Source organism: Sipha flava, unplaced genomic scaffold (genome assembly GCF_003268045.1).
Source record: "Sipha flava isolate LNK unplaced genomic scaffold, YSA_version1 37_pilon_pilon, whole genome shotgun sequence".
In the NCBI taxonomy this organism is placed as follows: Eukaryota; Metazoa; Arthropoda; class Insecta; order Hemiptera; family Aphididae; genus Sipha; species Sipha flava.
In genome coordinates this window covers 1910828-1931126 of record NW_020273087.1, presented here as the reverse complement: position 1 = coordinate 1931126, position 20299 = coordinate 1910828, and the positions used below count along the sequence as shown (strand labels likewise).

Sequence of the window (20299 nt, the reverse complement as noted above, 5' to 3'; positions counted from 1 at the left end):
GGTTAACTCGACGGTCTCGTAACCAGAGGTGAAACTAGGATAGCCCGGGGAAAATTTTATGATTACGCCCTATCATAGACCAATAATCAAATATCGAGCATTATTTTACCTAATAATTACTGTACTACCATACTTGTTGAGTATAAACTAAATATCGGTATCAGAAACAAAGTTAAAAATATCAAATCATTTGTTAATAATTATGAAAATTACACCCTTTAAAATTTTACACCCAAGGAGGAATCCCCGTCTTCAACCTCTAGTTCCACCACCGCTCGTACCTACCTTTATTGTGCGTGGAATGCATATTGTGTACTGTGTGAGTGGTGTTCCGGTGGTGCGTGCGCATGCGGATCGAGGGACGGTAAACATTGACGTCTACTGCCAAAATGAGAACGGTAGCGGATGCGGAACGCAATTGATACGTACTCGTCGTCGATACCGACAAATAATATGACAAGGTTAATCAACAGACGGTTACCGATGACATTATTTGTTGTTAATTATTGCGACCGTTGCCCCTATTAGGATCTTGGGGTTCCGACGATAAGGTAAGTCTAGGACTCTATAGATATTTAAACACTCGTAGTAAATTTTTTTTCTCAACACTTCTACTTACTTATGATTAGTCGCATATGCACAGATAAAAAAAAAAAAAAAAATGGTTCATCATAAACACTGCACACATTACGTATCATATACAGTAACTATATTTCACTGGAGGGCAGCAGGATAATAAAAAGGCACTGTTTCACTGATCGCGATTCAAGTCTACTGGCCATGGATTGAATTGTTAATAAACTATATAATTTGATTTTAATCGATCTTTAGATAACGAAAATACTTCAGAGTATAATGAGAGTACGAGACATTTATTTATATATTAATCAATATTATTAATAATAATATTTTATTGAAGTTTCTTTGATAACAACAACAGAAAAGTATTGATACGGGCTGGGGTAGTTTCTCGAACTGTAGCGGTACTACGACGTTATCCCGATCCACCCCTTATGGCCACTATATCGGACGTGATGTTACCACGTTAGTGAGTTGAGTATAATGTTGAATAAAAACTGACAGACTTCTCTGAAAATCGACCGAATAATTAATTCAGCTCGACGGATGTAAGAAGAAGCGACATCGTTGCTCGTTTGTTGAGCCTCTTGCGGTTCCTCCTGGATCCTTTTGACTGGCCGTTGCAATCAACAGTTGGTATGCTGTAAGGAGTCAAGGCGTCTGAGTCCTCCTTCGGTACTATTGCACTGATTTTTTTTAAGATCGAACCCCTACAGCACTCGTCCACGTTGTTTAACATTTTTATTCCGGCTTTTTGCTCGGTCAATTCGTCACGTTTTGCAAACGAATCGGTTTGAACGGACGCTTGAACAGCTGCAGACTTCCTTTCAGACTTTCTCGATTTCATCGTAGACGGGGTGGACATTATCGAGTCATTGTTGTTCTGCGACATTTTCGTGGCAAATCGTTGCTCGTTTTTGCTTAAAATTACAACCGGATTCTTTCGTGATTTTTTCATCTTGGTGAAGCACTTGGATATTTTCTGTTGGCCGTTGTTCCCTTCAGGCATGTCTTTGGAAGCTTAAAAATAATAGTGATAACAGTAGTTAAATTTGATCTTGAATTGATACAGGATTAGGGGATAGTTCTCGTATGATTTGGTGATTAAATTAAATCCGTTAATATACTCACTGTTAGAAGCATTGTCCGGTCTGTTTGTAATAATCGAATCAGAGTCATTATTCTCGTCATCCACCGTAATAGACTCGAAACGGTTAACAGAGATATAAGTTTTTTTTATCTATAACCACAGGCATTTGAAATTTGATCGATTGAACATTAATGTAATTTCGCTTCACTGCTGATTTGGTCTTTATTTCGTCTAGATTCAAAACGACTGCAATAAAAAACAGTTATTCTATGTAGATACACAATTTTCATTATTCCATACATCTGTACAATTTTTAATACATTTTACCTTTTGGTACATTTTTCACGGATTGTATTTCCATCATTGGATTTTCCGCTATCTTCTTCCTTGAAACTATTTCATTACCACGGTTGGATTTAACACAACTTGTGTTGCCATTGATTCTAAGGGTTGTATTCGTTTTTTCGTCGGTGTGTTTCCGCACGTTCTTTAAGCTTGTTAGCGTTCTCGACGCCGTCAACATTTTACCAGCATTCAACTCTCCATCCCGATTCGTTGACGTACTTTGAGGTTTTTCACGGATTTTCTTACTGAAAACTTTCTTCGTGCTGTGGATTTCGTCCGTTCGCCCAGGACTCGAATCTTCGAGCTTTTTGACTACTCCCTGTGACTTTATCGGAGACTTCTGCTGTTTTCACTGTCATATTCTTGCAATTTATGGATACGGATATGACTTTCGGAAGATAGTCATCTTCGATCTCATCGTTGAACTTAGAGCGTGTTTCAACAATCTGGAACTCCGTCCTGGTTCACGGGACACGTTTAATGATAAACGATTGGGTAAACATGAGCGGCACATCTTTCCCGGGACGCATTAATTCGCAGAGCGAGGAAACCGCGAACTCCTCCGGGTGCGGTCTGGCTGAGGTGTCCACCGAGCGAACGATCACCGTGCATTTACCGTATTCCATTCGCTTTATAAACCATCCGATCAGACACATGCCGTACATCTCATGATCAGGATGTCCGTACTGCGCGAATACGTAGACAGATTGTTCGTTTAACAACTGACGCAAAGCCGACGGATTTGGTTTTCCCATCAGTGCATCAAAATATTTGGTCACGAATCCTCTTCCAGTTGACTCGATATCTTCAGCGGCCATCACATTCGTCTTTCCCAAGTTGCAGATCATCTCGATATTTAACCAGATCTCTTTTAAACTCACAAATTCGATGATGTTTGTGTTTTACAAAAAAGGTGTCAGCAAATATGTGCAAAATAATAATCGTCCTTTCTCAACGAATGCTAATCGTAGAATGATATATTAAAACCCATTTGTTGAAGGCAACGGGATTTATAAAATGTACACTGTGTTATATTGATATTTTGAAGAGTATACGTAAAAATAATAAAATGTATAATAAATATTATAAAAATATTAAGAAAATTATTCATTTGCTGGTTGGAAAATTCCGTTTTTTTTATTGTTTTCATTTTTCATTTTTATTGAATACTTTAAATAAATTGTATATTTATTGCTTTTATTAAACGTTTCAACGAAAATTATTTAAATGACTTTTATGAACACAATTGTGTATTAAAAAACAATTGTTTATGAGTATTGAGACGGAGAATTGTATAAGGTAAAATATATCTTCAGTTCGATTCCTACTCAGATATTACATTTATTTTAAATATTATAGTTTGGTGTATAAATAATGGTTGTAAGAATCCAAGGAGGAAGTTTTATATGGTAAAGTTAAACTAAATCGATTTAGCTAAGTGATAAATTCGTTTAATGCGATTTTCTACGAAATAAACATTTATTTTTTTGATTTTTATATATTTTTACATAATTTTCAGTAATCCCATTTTTTTCTAATCCTAAATATTTCTACATTTTATTCTTTTAGATCTATTGAAATGAATGGAATGTATTAATGATTAATAGCAAATTTATTTATTATTTAAGTTATAAGTTTATTTAGTTAATAAATTATTTAAACTATAAATTTTTCAAATAGTTGTCTAAACCTATGTTAGATTAATTTAATGTACCGAAATAAATATACTTATTGACGGTTTTTATGCTATAAGCTATAATTTTTACACAAATTTAAGAGGAAATTAACAGTAGTTAAAATTATAATAACGTGTAAATTTCATCTCAATAAATAGGGGTAAAAATATCAAGTTGGTATCCTTAATAAGTAATGTAAGTTTTGTTTAAAACCAATGTATTACGAACGGAATTAGTGCACAGCATAATGCGGGGCGTAACACGAGAAATGTGTTAAACGTGCACTGTTATTTTTCTTTTTTAATAACCCATAACTTACTGTCTCTGTCTCTCTTCTCGCTAAATATAATTTCGTCTTTGAGCCACATCACCATCTCCACGAGCGGTGAACGACGGAAAGGAGAAAAGAATTCGGTGTTATTACAATTTTGACGGATCCGGAAACCCGCGGATATTCGCGCGACCGCGTCACGCACTCGCTTCGTTTGCTCGCAACGCTGGCTATGCGCAGCAGAAATGTTGGTCCGAGAATAAAATATCGTCTTTTCTTTCCCTACCACTCCGTTCCCTCGACAGACAATAATATCCTCGTTCTTCTAGCGGTCGTCTTTTTTTTTTTTTCGGCCCGTCCCGTCAATGTCGTCGTCGTGCAATCGACTTTATTCCGGTCACGCCGTCTATAATCTATCCATGTCAATCTCTCGTGGCCGCGTCGCAGGATATATGGTCACGCGCATACTGTATACGTTCGACACACACACACACACACACGTAGAACTCGGTCGCGAATACAACTCAACTGGGATCGACATCGGATTCTTCGGGCCGATGGCTTTATACGGTAACCTGTACGGTAATATCATCATCATCTAGCCGTCGTCGATCCCGCGTGTCCCGAGTCCGGCTCGATCACGCCCGAGGACCTGCCTGGCGCGCGCGCCCGTCGGATTCGAGTCGGACGACGTTTTTCGACCGCCGCCAATGTCCCTTCCACCGAACTCTCTGGGAGACGACGGTCGTTGTTTTGGACGGGATAGAGTCGTGCACAGCTTTCGTCGCACAACATCGATGCGTATGGCCGTACACTTGCGACCATTTCGCGTCCACGGTAATGTCACCGATGATTTTCCGAAAGGTTGACTATAAACACCAACAATATACCGTCCTCAACAAGGATTGGTACACTTCCGTTTGAATTCAAAGACTCAACAAATTCATAATGCATTTCGAATAACAATTGTTTTCGTAGTACACGACGAACGTAAAAACCGTAAAATCTTGTACGTCGTATACGACCACTGCAAAAACGGTTTTTACGTTTTTTTTTTTTTTTTTTTTTTTTTTAACGAACTAGTGTAAGTCTATTCCATTCTGAATGATTATTTTCGTCCCTTTCGATTCAAGATGTACAATGATAAATGCTGTGTACATGATTATTTGAATTTAAATGTTGTTTATTTATTTAGTTACTCGCGTGCAAGAAAACCCGAAATGATGTAGCATCGATAAATTAACGATGTGGTACTCGACATGATAAATTAGAAAGAGGTTATATTCTCGAAAAGCGATTTGAAATAATATATTTTACGACCGTGCTTAAATGTGTTTTCACGGCTATTACAATAAAACAAAATATACGCACTGCGATGACGAGTCCATAGACCTCATTAAATGCACCAATCGAATGTATTCTACACTCTTGCGGGATTTAGATGTTTATCCTTTCCATACAAGAGTATTAGAAAATAAACGATGTACATTTTAAATTACAAACATCTAACGAAACTGTTGTTAAATATGTATACAACATATTTCAAATGTAATGCATGGTACGACAGTTGATGATGAGCGAAAACAATATTTAAAATGTAAATAATAGTTTTGAAACATTTTAATAGAAATAGATGGACAAATAAAACGAACATTATAGAAATACGAATAACGATAATGATAACGATAAAAAATAAATAGTTTTCTAGAGTTAATAAATGCATAGAAAATAAAACAATCGTTTGTCCTTACACTATCATTGACTGTCGTATTTTAAAGGGACATGTATTCTTTTTTTTTTTTATTAATGCTATATAGGCCGTTGAGGCCTTTTGTATGTTATCCACCAAGTCTCTCCATCATGTATTCTTATTGTAAATCAATTTTTCAATTTTTCGTCGGTTTATCGAAAAAACGTTGTTCTCTTTTTGGTACTGCGGCCGTGCATCGATACTTTTCAATACGCGCGCCTCGGTTATCCATTGATGTATATCTTGTGCGTTACGTTTATGGCGACTGCAGTATATTATGTACTGTCCACAAGTATGACGGCAGAAAATATAAATAAATAATGGTCACACAAACATACAAATAAATTTCATTGCGGCTCATTATGCCTATGTATTTATATATAGATTGATCGCGCCCGGTATACGTTTTAATATCGCCGTATACGATGTAATAATGTTATTGGATATGATTTACGTCTTGTCCACGCGACGGTCGGAAACGCACGAGACGCGGAGAGACACCAAAATGCCAATCGATCGGCTCACGATGTATAACGATATATTGCACAGTTATACACAGAGTGCTTAACCGCATTTATCCCTGTCAATAATATTTCCCTCGTTCGTTTGCATGTATTTTTCAAATCTTTCTACTATCTACCTAACGTAACAGATGTTAAACATACGTTTATTTTTTTAAAAGCAACTTTTGATGTATCAATCGTATGGTGAATGCGACTTTCTGCGGCGCGTAAAATGTTTGAAACATTGTATTTAAAAAATAATTATTAGGTAATGAGTTATTGTCTGGGACACGTCTAAATGTTCTTCACACAGTCCGTCGAAATAAAACATTACTCGGAGTAAAAAATAATTGCGTGGTATTTCTACGTTTTTGTATTCCGTTCGTTGAGAAAAAATTAAATATATCAAGCTTGCGACATTTTATCGGAATCGTCGAGAATCACGCGTACAGCAGTCACGTGCGGTAGCGAAACGAAACCAGAACATCGCAGCAGCAACCGAACTCTGGTCGCGTTTAACTTGAAAACGTTTTTCCCGTGCACTCCGCTCACCGACAGTTAAGAATCTCACTCGCTCGACGACTTATCCGATCGTACGGCTTACCATAAACCGACCGTAACTTAACTACAAACTGTTTACCGGCGAGAACCGTTGATCGCCTGCAAGTCGAAGCCGATCGACGGGATCACAAAATGTCGAATGTGTACCGTCACGAGAAAAAAACCAATCGCAATCGTACACAATGCCGAAACGCGTCCATCTACACACACCCACACGCAATTTACACATGTTCACGCTGTGCATGTCGTGCGTGTGTATACGGGTTAGGCAGCGTTGCGCGATAAAAACCGTACGAACGCGATTGACGAGCATATGTAAACAATCACAGCCGTCACAAACGGTCGTAACGACACGGGCAACGATAACCGTACCCGGCGAAAACGTACGGGCACAATGCATCATCACGCGAGTGTTATTGTGCGTGGCCACTGTTGCGTCGCGCATCCACGTAACTTCCGTACCGATGTCAATGATCGGCGACGTATGCGCGCGCGATAACTTCGGAGATGGGACCGTAGGTTGCAGATCCGCAGCCGTAGCGCACGTCGAAGGTTCAAACGATTTCGCTCCGTCGTCTCAACGCCGTCACGTCGAACACGCTTCCGGGCGCTGCCGTCCACGCGACGCCGTCGGTAAAACAACCCGCCACACCTGCGCTACGAAATCCTAAGGAACGTCCCGAAAACCTCTTTTGCCGATCCCATCAAACGCGTTTCGAACCGGTACGCGAATCATCGCCACTGATATTTTCTCGTCGGTTTCGTGTCGGCCGAGGCGGGTTACCGACCCGCGCGTTCCGTGTCGTTTATCCAACACCGTTTACGTTCGTCCTCCCGACGTCGTCCAGCACAGACCGCGTCGTGCGCCGTCGGTCGTCGTTTTACGATTGAAACACAAAATATTTATGTCACCGGAAACACACTCCCCGTTCAGGCCTAAATAGTCGGACGAGCTAGTGAACACGTGAAAATATTACCGCCGAATCGTTTGACTCCCCGCGGTCATCGGGTATCAGTACCTAGGGGAAAAACATTTCCGTCGCGATCCCCGTCCAAGCATGGAACTATAGGTCGATGGATTTCGCGTCCCTCAATGGTGTCGGTCTACCGAGTACTTGTTACGAAATCGAATTCTAACCATTCGCCGTATCCCGTTGACCGATGTGATTTATCTTAACCTCGTCACCACAAGAGTTGTCGTTTTCGACCAATCATCTTTGATCGCCCGAACCGATATTGAAAAACGGACGAACCGCATTTGTTTACGCGCGAGGAGTGTGACGGTTAAAAAATTCTTGACGAGTGCCCCCCCCCCCACCACAATATCGTTATTATTACCATTGCCGGTCGTTCAAAAGTTACACGTTACGTGCGCCGTATCCAACCGCCGTGGTATCGGATTGAGACACGTTACTACACACGTGCGCTGTGTGGCGAACGGTATAATATATACGTTTCGATATACACGTACGGTTAACGTTGGGATACGTCCACGTGCGTAATAATCTAATATAAATACGAGCGAACGAGATAAGTCGAAACGCCCGAAGGTACCTTGTCCGTACACTTTACGCGCTCGCACGAATATCCCCACGAATAAATATATACGTACAAGTACGGGTGAGGTCTACATACTTATCGTGTGTGTGTGTTGTACGTGTTATTGTGCGCTCGGACCGGCGAGTCGATCATGTCCGACCAGGACAGCTGCGGACGTAGGTAACGTGTACCGTATACCGCGCAACAAGTGCAATATATTACGGTATTGTATCCCCGTCGGTTAGGTATTGTTGGTCGTCGGTTATTAAAAACAACGCGATAACCGATAATGTAATAAACAACATGGCACGCGTAAGTCAACGATCAACGTTGCAAACGCGTACGTTTCTAAGTATACGATCGCGACACGTCAACGTGCACATTAATATCGAACGGGGTCGTATGGAATGGGAAGTTTTTTTTTTCTAAATTGAACGGTGTTCGTTTTCGATAAACGTCGAAAATTGATAAAAAAAAAAAAAAAAAAAAAAAAAACAGTTGACAAAAGCAAGATGAAACTGAAATCGTTACTGACGATTAAATGTTATTATTTACGGAGATTTAACACAACCATAATCCGCTTCAAAGCTGAAGTTGTTCTTTGTTCATTCGAATTATAGTTTTTGAAAAAATCTTTCTTGTCAACGCATCGGAGTTTTTGTAGAAAATAAACGTTTTTTACTACTTTGATTGCGGTAATCGTATGAAAATGCTTGTATGATAGCTAATCAACAGAAAATGTAATATTATTATCATTTCAAGTTGAGATAAATATAGACGCTTAACAAGTAACAGAGATATTTTTTCTTTAGTTTTTTTTTTTTAAGCCCATTTTAGAACCCATCACTGAACCACACAGACAAGGCCGGATCAAGCACTTATTGGGCCCCGGGGCTGAAATTTTATGTGGGCCCTTTTGACAAAACATGTTTTACAAAGCTGATTGCTACGCTCGCAGAACGATACATTTTTTTTTAACTATTTCACAAATTGTCAATTACTTTATAAAGTTATAAAATTAATGGGTACATACAATTTAGGTCTATAAAACTACTAATTTTAGTATGATAAAAAATGTGTATCGGCTTAAAATTGATTGGGCCCCTTTCACTTGGGTACTTCAAATCAATTGCACATAGTGCTCGTAGTACACATTTTCTATCAACTTCATAAATTAGGTAAATTGTAATCGCAGATTTCATGAATAAGGGAGACTTTTCATGCAATTCGCAGTTTTGTGTTCTTACTGCTATCTTATATGTAAATTTAGCGATCGCATTGTCGATTTCACGAAATCGACAATTTTACTAATTCAGTGTAACGTATACGTACGTGCCTGATGATTTGTCTTCGAACAGTCAAAACGAACGAGATAAGAATCGACCCACAATATTATTCGACATAATATGTATGTATTATATACTACCATATCGTACCACGTGGGTGTAAAATCGATTTTCGATTTACCATGAAGACAACGCTGATGCATCGATATCGTCGTCGTCAGCGTTGATAATTTATTTCGCAGTTTTCTCTCATATGTTTCCTGCACGCAGTACAATCGTTGTACAATAATATATTACACTTCTCCGATGACCTTATACGTTCATCTTTTTCGACCAGTTCGAACCTTTTGCAGGTGCGTTTGATAACAATATGTAATAAGTACTAATGCACTTTAATTCAAATCCGAGTTCACGTGCGCGTGCGTGTGTGTGTGTATGTAATATTTTTATTATAGGTCTTCTAAGTTTTATGATCTAAATATCTGCAAGCTGTCAAGTAAAATTATTCAAACTTGGAGAGCAAAAAAACGATTACGAAGTATAACTACGTGTATTTCGATCCGGACAATGTGCCGTTCTCACAAGAAATAAAATAAATAATAATACTTAAAGTCCAGTTCAGCGTAACGGTGTCGTTATATACATGTACATATGTATAAATAACAAGTTGATAATTTTTTATTTTTTATGAACAAATTTTATTTTGAAATTGAAAACTAATAACGATCAATAGTCGAACAAATTAAATATATCGAGACGGTGAGATATTTTCCCTTAGAATTATCGATTTTTAACCGTAAACTAGACGAGAACGTAGTTGAATTATATTCAAATGTATTGCAGTTAAACGTAGACTCTCTAAAATCAGTCGCGGGTTCAAATCGTGCTCAGTATGAGTCAATTAAAAATCTCGTGAATGATAATAATGTTTTGTATATATTATTGTATGCACATCGTATAATTATTATATATAGACGAATGCAAATAATCCCACGATTGCACCGCACTATTTCTGTTGTTGCTGTTACGATGAGATTTACGTCGCAGACATCGGTACCCTCGTTAAACCACGACGACGCTATTCGTTCACAAAGCGATCGTAATGCAAAAAACGTTACAAATAAATCGTACCCACAATATGGTAATTAATTAAAAATACATTTTTAAATAATGTTCGTATCGATTTCATTAGAAAGTATAAACAATCAACTATTTACTTTGATCACGAGACCACTATTAATGACCAATCACGCGTTTTCGAAGAAATCTGTGTAGTGTAAAGTTAAGATAAACTGAATGATATAATATAATTATTAATGTTAATAACAATAGTCCATCTGTCCAATTGTTTTGGAGTATTGAGTGTGTAAACAGTATTCTCCGTCAAGTTTTACTTGTTTCATCAGAATTTTCAGTAATTCGGGGATAAAAAAATCTAAGTAAAGCAATTAAGATTTTCCATCTGTATTATTGTACATTAATCGTTTGGAAAATAAAAAACTTTTTCGCTGAAATATACTCCGCTGGAAATAATTTACCGAAATCTCTAGTGTACATATAAACTACATATTATCTCGTCTAGTACCACGCTTTAATTCGGATGTTCAACGCGTCCGCTTGTTTACCCCTTAAGATAATATTCAAAAACTAATACGTTTGTTACGTATTAATCTGACAATGCGAGAGTGGATATTTACACGAGTCTCGTATACGTATTCAAAACAAGGTTACGATTTAAATACGGGCAGGACGAGAGTATATGCACATATATATGTAATATTATGCTAATGATCGTGTATCGTTCTAAAGCAAACATTTGTAACGTTCAGGCACCGTTCGAAAAACAAATATTAGAACAGAGCGCGGTGGTGTGCATACGCTACTGCTATATTACGCGTTACGAGTTAAGACAATATGGTGTACGTTTTCGTATCACAGCCCGAACGCTTACAGTCGGGCAGTGGTGGCGGGAAGCTTTTTGCTACTCGAATCACCGATTTCATAGGATCACCCGCCAAAATCATTTACATTAGATAATTTTAAACGGCCACGAATTCACTGCGTCTATTTCACATTTCATACGAGTATTTCGCCACAATAACTATTTTTTCGGTTTTCTTTTTTCAAAGATCACATGCCTCCATATTTTCACGGATCACGTGATTCGAGTGCAGTCCCTTCGCGATACCACTGAAGTCGTACGCGTTCGCGGGAAGCGCCTCGTCAGAGGTTCGTTTCGCGTTGCGCGTACAAGTACGTACACCATTTCGTCTCCGATCCGACTAATATGTTTCGTGCTTTTACCGGTAAAACTTAGCGATGTCGTTTGAAAAAAAAAAAAAAAAACATTTTATTTCGCCCAACAGAAACCGCTGCCGTTTCGTGTCGACCCGTGAAACCCCGAAGCCGGTCAGCGCCGAACCGCGGTATCGGTGCGCTAAGTTTTATCGCGTTCGCATTTCGACCGGACGCAACGTTGAATAAAAGGGACAGAACGCTTGCCTGGCGGTCGCAGGACGGGTTCGTACGGCGCACGAAGGACAACAATCGCCACGAAGATTTCGATTCCGGACCACTATTATTTATCCGACCGAAGCGGCTGTATCCGAGTGGTCCTTGTGCGTCTCATATGCATCGTACGCGTATGTATGTATATATCGGTAGCCCGTTTGTGTCAAATCGCATTAGACAGATAACATCTTTAACAACCGCTCTTGGAAGTGTTGAAGAGGGATTCTTGACGCGGCGCACATTATGTTCGTACACCAGCAGCACAGAAATCCTTCCGCCTCCAACCACCCCCTACCCGACCCACTCCGACGCGCCCCTCGACCCCAGAACGTTCGCGGCCGTGCCCTTCCGTTCGGCCCCGAGGCCACACGAGGACCGCATGTGTAACAATAAACGTCGGTCGAAAAACGGGCCAGTGATAAATGGAATTCGCCCTCCGGGGGGGGCGCCGACGTCGACACCGCACCAGCACTGTGAACTACACGCGCACCGATATTTGTTTATATACATCGCGATCCTCGAGAGACAGAGAATGATACAGTTTCGAACTCCTGGCTCGTGTTCGCCAAAAATAGGAGACGAAAATCATCATCGTTTCAGCTCATACGTGAAACCGTTTGGATAAAATAGAAAACTATCGATGTGTTAAAAATATTTGCGTACGTACGTGAGCGAGTGTGCGATACGTACACTGCCTAGGGAAAAATAAACCGTCCGTGATTCGATCTAAATGATACCCAGCATAATTCGAACACGATCTTATAGTAAGAACCGAAAATTCACCATAAATATAAAACTCCACATATTTATACGAAGAAAAAATGTGATCTGCGCTTACAGCGAAACACTCTGTATACAGGTTTCTTCGATTGTAGCACTTTATCTCTTTATCCACTTCTTTTGCGTCAATTTCAGCACCTATTCGTAGAATTCTCCTGCAATCTTGTTTTTGACTTCTCCGCAGGAGACTCTTTACAATTCAATAAATGCAATGAATCATCTCCTCGAAGTATAATATTCTCGTAATCGGCAAAACATCTGCAGGAAGAAATATTTTTTGTTATTGCTCAGCAAGTACATGATTATCAATCCAAAATACTAGAATATCATACTCCAACTTAAAACTGCTCGTCATTTCACAATATAAGTAGAAGAAAATGCTTAAGAAAATAAGATACCTTACATTTTAGAACCATTAGCAAATTATTTACTAAGTTAGGGTAAAAAATAGTTTACCAAAAACAATCATGTATCTACACATATATCTTCGAATAATTGAAATACAAAGCATTTAATTAACATCGGTTTAACTAAAACAGGAGTACAGATTTTGGTTCGCTATGATTTTCTTTGTACATTGTTTGTAAGCATAAAATATTTATAGCTAGTCATTCGATATAGCATAAAAACTATATATACGAGGGTCAGAGAAAATAAAGCACTTTGATGTTGAAATGAATCCAATTCTTTTGGCATGGGTTTGTTTATTGGAATCAAAACAACTATACAGTTTACAAACGCAAACTTTATTTTTACGTATAATTCAAACAAGTGGACCGTCCTAACCGTTTTAAAATATGTAAAAAAAAAAAAATGTCATTCAAAACATGAATTTTTAGTAGCATTTATACACACCGAAATAGTAAATTCTACGCACACAACAGCACGACACGAATGATACGAAGAAACTGATATAGTTAAATAGTTCGGTACAAACAGTTATGTTTGAAAGCTATACGTATACATGCATATGACATTTAGACATTTAACAATGTTTAATACCAGATAACAATTATTATATCGACAAGATAGAGTGTAGAATCCATACTATAGACGATAAACTTTAAAATTATATGACGTAATTTAAAAATATAGCACGGGCCAGACAAAAAAGACTCACGGGCCACTCAATTGCCCATTTCTGCCGTACAGGATCAGTTGGCTCGACGACCAGGACGTCGAGAGCGCGTCGATATACTCCGACAACTTTTGCTCCATGACCTAGTCCACCAAGGCAGAAGCTCTCTGGGACGAACATCTGAGAATGAGAGCAAATCAGGCAATCGGTTTGTGTTAAACGGTAATAAAAAAAATCACCGCCACTCCAAATGTACTTAATGAATACAGAACCTGGATCCTATATAGCAGTTTATAATATTGTTAAAGGACACCAATAAAAATATCTGTGTAAGCTATATATATTTTTTTTTTTTGTTTTATGGATTTGAAATATAAAATTGTATAATGCACATATTTGCACGGTGTAAAATTTTATTTTTATAGTGTTTTTTCCAGATATTGATTCTAGTTTTTGTTTATACACATTAAATTTGATTTTTCATGTTTTTAATATTATAGACCATAATTGTAATTGTAAATTGTAATTTTACTCAAATGACATTGATTTTTTATGATTTTTTAATGCTGATCACCCGAGTCATATTTATAATTATTCTTCTTCAGTTTTTCACAAGGTATCTATGTGTTCATATATGTACAACAATATAACTATATTATAAAATCTATATTAATGTCAATGGTAATATATAAGTAGATACCATATTGTATAATAGCTTTTTTAGTATTAAGGTTCAATTAATGTACTGTAACTATTTTTTTTAAATTTTTATTATTTTATTGTATGGTGAACAATTAAGGAGAAAGAACGTATATTATTATTATTATTATTATATATAGTATAAACAATACAACTAAAAAATATACACAAAGAAGAACAATAATCATAAAAATAAAATACTAGTATTATTTATTATTACTCTATACATTTCTAACTTTTTTTAAATTTTTAATTAATACATCGTGGTCCACGAGAGTAAATTCACCACTTTCCCTACGCCAGAAGAGTAAATTTACTCACAAATAAAATAAAAAAATATTCTACTTGTTTAAACTTCGCTAAGTGTCTACTGCAGTTAATATGATTTAAGACGGATGGCAAGAGTCCATATTTTAAATTAATTAATTATATTTACATGCGCATTAATATCTTTGAAATAAATAATTCAATTACCAAGAAATTAATATCCAAGGAGAGACAAAAGTTTGAACCAATAACGGTTTTTGCGGTATAAGCAGATTCTGTGATGATAAAAAACAGTGTTCATTAATTGCGTTCACATAGGGCTTATAACATTTCGCTCGAACAATTTTAACACTACGATATATTTAAATCCTCTTGATCCTCGAAAACTGTAAACAGACATTATTAGAGACGGCGAACTGACAAAAACGTATACGGTATGTTTATAAACGTTGTTAGCGATGCGCACCTGCCACGTAACTGTCGCAGACACCGATGTGACCATTGTAGTACGCACTTAATTATCAATAATATAAATTCACGATTAGAATGTCTTGATTTGATTATTTTACCGCCGCCGTGCACAACGTTCTCTACGGCTGATAACACCAATAACACACCGTACCGGTTGTATACTTGTAAATACTAATAATTTCATTCTCGACGCGTTGTTACACATTGACCGCCGTGAAAATATTTAAATATATAATACATACATATATTGGATTTTACGCGACAAATAATCACGCGGGACGCGGCATGACAAGACTGTACACATCACGTCCGTGATAATGTTATGTTATGCAAAGTGCACGTGCGATGGTGATGTATTATTATCGCGTTGTACATTACATGGTACTGTACTAGCGGGCGTTTACGTATTTTCTCACTTAATACGTGCTAGTGAACTACGGGATATCCGCCGCCGCCACCTGATCGACGTGTGCATCAGATTGTGCTCTGTATTGTCATAATCGGCCGGGACCGCAGCTCGTTATTAGCGATAATGACTGTGCACAGCTACCTTTTCGTGACACTCGGGAACCACCTTCTTTAAACATCCCGCGCCACGATACACATACACACACAGAGAGAGAGAGAGAGAGAGAGAGAGAGAGAGAGAGAGGAGAACGAAAAACGAAAAAAAAAAAAACCTAACGAAAAGAGGAGTAGGTCGAAAACCGGCCAAGTCATCCGACACTCTCTGACACCGCCGCCGCCGCTGATGTAGCACTATAGATCTTTTTTTTTCTTTTCTTTACCCCCGTCTGTACGAAACGCGCGACGGGAGCTAGTCAGCATCGGAGAGCGCGTGTGCGTGGGACGTCCACGATAGTGCGGGGCGACGAAGAAGGAGAAGAAAAAAACTTTTTGGTATGTGCCGCTTTTTTTTTTTTTTTTTTTTTTTACTTCGCCGAGTGTAGGAGAGTCGTGGACAACGATTGCGGACCTGCGTTGCATGCGTAAGTACGCGCGATGTGCACGTGTGTGTGCGCGTGTGTGCGAGAGTGTGCACGACGACGACGCAGCCTCGTGTTGTAACAGTGTACGGTTCAGAATGAAGGCAAAAAATAATAATAATAAATAAATACGTGTGTATAAAAACTCTGGGTGGAATGAAGAAGAAGCCGTCCTCTACGTCTCACTCCCTCCTTCTTTTACCTATCTCATCTCCCGTATCCCTCTGACGTTCTCTCTTACGCGCTCTCTCTCTCTCTCTCTCTCTTTCTATCTCTCTTCTCTCTCTCTCTCTCCGTCGCACGGGCGCGCTTCGGATCGTGTACCGGAATAAAGACGTCCCGTTCTATAATGAGGCGGTCTCCGTTCTCGGCCAATGGCTGTACCCGTGCCTCGGGGGCTTCCACCGGTCGTCACGGCGGCGACGGTGGCGGAGGAGCGAAAGAGAAACGTCTTTGGAGCGACAACGGTTTGGAAGGGAAAAAAAAAATACAATATACCTGTACGTCGTAGTACGCACACGACCGGGTTACGGTGCGCGGTGCGGGCGAAGAGGACGACCGACAAGAAACAACACGAAACCAAACCGGTATCGGAAAGAGTATATTATAAAAACCACACGGATAGACGCGCGTGCGGGTAGAGAAAAAAAGGAAAAGGATACGGTGCGCGCGACGGAGTGGGAACGAGTGAGAACAACGAGGTATGTAACGCAGCGGCACGGCGGCACGGATACCGCGAGCAGGAATACAAACAAAAGGATTTCGTATATTATAACGTCGTTGTCGTACAGAAGGCGCTCCTCTATATACTCGATCCTATTATAACAATAGGTACGACGATGATGATGTTCATGATGGGACAAAGAGGATTAATCCTCGTGTGTGTGTGTGTGTGTTGTTCTTTATTTGTGTACATCTCATCTTAGACATATTATTTGTAAATTTATATAACTCGAAAATCAATCTCAATTTATTATTAAGTAATGCGAGAACCATGCCTGATATGGTCCCAGCTATAACATTAATCGAAACATTATACTATTTAGATTTTCCTATGTATTTAGAATTTCTGTGTCTTAAAATATATTATACATACGAATCAAGCAGAACGTTTTCATAACAACACCGTACTGCATTGAAGGTTTCGTTAAAAACCTTGTCTTATTTGTGTTTTTGGAATTTTAGTTACTATTACCAATGATACCATGTATTCAAGTCTATTATATTGTGAATGATTTTCGATTTTCTTATTTTTTTTTTTTTTCATCTAGACAATCCTTAATAATACTCTTGTAATGATTACTAAACAAACAGTTGTCTGTCTGAACTGTCAGAACAAACTTAACTTGAAAAAAAATTTAAATACAACAACGTTTATTGTATATGTCATACTAGAGTGAAAAAAAAAATATGAAATAAATGAAAAACAAAAAAAATAATTTTGATTATTATTATAATAGTGACAGGTTTGATAGTTAAAAATGTGCTTTAATTCAACATTGTAGAAGGATGTTAAGGTTAGTGAAAACGTTTTTGGGGATACATTAAATACACGGGATGTTGAATGAATATGCACGATGGAGAATCATATGCGGAAAATGTGTTCTTCATTAAACGCACGTACCTATCGTTTACGTGCATCGTCATACATAAGATTTCCACACACTTATCGAACGATAATAAATCGTTCCATTATCATTTAATAATACATATTATATCGTTGTCTATATTAATTTAGATAAAACAAGTAAATAATAATTAAGGTTGTAACGTACTGCTAAGTAATGGAACATTTTTATTATTTTCAGACTTTTTGCACCTCCAAAAACGTTTCTCGTTCTTCTAATTGAAGGAAGATAATAATACGTTGAACAAAAATTCCATTTTCTTGATGAAATTATGTAAAATTTTAAATAAAATTTATAGTAATAAAAAAATAATGAGCATACGTTCTGGGTCATTTTATAGTTTTTTTTATTCTTTTTTTTCCTTAAAATATAATTATTATTGTATACATTCCATGATCTTGTAGTGCGATGTTTTTTTTGAAATGATACTCCGGTCAACAGTACCTACTTTATTGTACACATTGCAAGAGTACGATACTATTATATTTCATAGGTGCTTGACCTTTTTTTCTCGCATTTTTTTCTTACGCCGTGAGCACATACGCCGTATAGACATAAAATTCAGTGGCGATATTTCAATTAAGATGATTAATATTATCATAACGGGCCTACCTAAACAGCGCCTATTGTGTACAATGTGTATTCAATTAATCATGCGGTATATTTCGTGTTAATAACATGAATCGAGACGCTTATATAGTAATTTAAGCGGAATACTTGTGCACCATGAACACTATTTTATACAGCGTCGAACCGAAATACGAAACGTCATTATCACACGTACCGAAGTTACAGAAGCTTTTGTACGAATACATTCGGCCCCAGCAGATTCATGACCATTGCAATCAACGATTGTTCAAATGATCTAGACTTTCTACACGTTTGAACGAATCGTTGTGGTAATCCATTTTGATACAGCGCGCGCTTAACACTAACCAACCGATTGGGTTCGGTATGCTTTTATAGTTATTAATCGCGTCATACGTTCCGGTCGAACATGCAGGGTAATTCGCGACGCACGGCGGGATCGCGTGGGATCGCGTTCGAGCAAAACGCGCGTCGCTCGAAAGCTATAATGAAACCGTCAAAACGCGGCTACGGTGGGCGAAGACAATGTCAATCGGAAACGTGTTGCACGCAGGCCGCGTACGAGTGTAGTACACATCGTTATAATATCGGTTACCACGTGGACACGGATTCGAACGATCGTATTCGTATTTCAGAACACGATCGGTACACCGAAAAACCCCGCCCACACGTGTGTATGGTATTCCGTGCACTTAGATGCGTATTGTAATGAAGAGCGTGGATTGTCTCTGTCACACGCTGCTGCGGTTCTTGTCGGTGTACGCAACGCAACACGCAGCGATTCCTGTTTTATAGGAAACTTATTGCCTCCAGACGACGGCAGCCTCGCCCTTGTCTGAGAAATTTATGTACGTGAACGTTTAGAAGGACTCGGGGAAACAGCAGGACAGGAGATACAGAGACACAGAGACGCACACACACACACACACACACGAACGCGCTCAATCCGTGTGGTAGTGTGGCGCGTACAAGGAGCACACCAGATAAATCGACAGATAGAACCATTAAATTTAAAACGCGGACAGAAGAAACGGGGGATGGCGAGCGACAACAGATCGGGAAGGAGATGACGGAAGGGGGACGAGGGTGGAGAGAAGAGAAAATAATAAAAACCAGCCGACAACCGACCAAACGCCTCCTCCTCGCGTCCGTGTACACAATACGAATAATAATAATATTATAATCTCTTTTCGGTATCTCTCTCTCTCAGCGGAGCAGCCTATAAGACACAGTGGTCGAACGGCGACGAAGAGGAGAGCCCTCTCCAGAAGGCGCTATATTTCCAAAACTGGTTATTTCACATACGGATACGTGTATGTATATAATACATAGGTATTAGTGGACATGTTAATACGCGTTGGCAGCAGCGGCGAATACATACCGTACGTGTGTGTACGTGTTTACGATTTATACACGGTCAGAAGAGCCCTGCGCGCTGCGGTAAGAAAAAATAATAATAATAATAATAATAATAATAAATTAAAAAAAAAATAAACAAAACGAAGAAATGTGACATACCTGATCCTTTAATTCCCATTAATTTACTACACGTAGTAGTATGCGCACGGGGCCACTCCATACGTGGCTCAGACAAAGTGAGTCCTGTTCTGATGATGTCCGTTTTTGATAATTATGCGGTTTCGTGTCGTTTTATATAAATTGGTTCCCTTATTATACCACCGCCGCCGCCA

General features: G+C 38.5%; 2 protein-coding genes across 2 annotated transcripts; both read right to left on the bottom strand.

Annotated features, from left to right (window-relative positions):
• Nucleotides 1-947: 947 nt before the first annotated feature.
• LOC112688197 lies at nt 948-1794 on the bottom strand. Its single transcript, XM_025561270.1, has 2 exons — nt 1711-1794; nt 948-1599 (listed from the first exon to the last, which is right to left on the bottom strand). The coding sequence occupies exon 2, from the start codon at nt 1586-1588 to the stop codon at nt 1109-1111; it is 480 nt and encodes a 159-aa protein (XP_025417055.1). The 5' UTR covers nt 1589-1599; nt 1711-1794; the 3' UTR covers nt 948-1108.
• A 35-nt stretch (nt 1795-1829) lies between these two features.
• LOC112688196 lies at nt 1830-3031 on the bottom strand. Its single transcript, XM_025561269.1, has 2 exons — nt 1997-3031; nt 1830-1915 (listed from the first exon to the last, which is right to left on the bottom strand). Exon 1 carries the CDS (start codon nt 2860-2862, stop codon nt 2479-2481), a length of 384 nt encoding a protein of 127 aa, XP_025417054.1. The 5' UTR covers nt 2863-3031; the 3' UTR covers nt 1830-1915; nt 1997-2478.
• Between the last annotated feature and the right edge of the window lie 17268 nt (nt 3032-20299).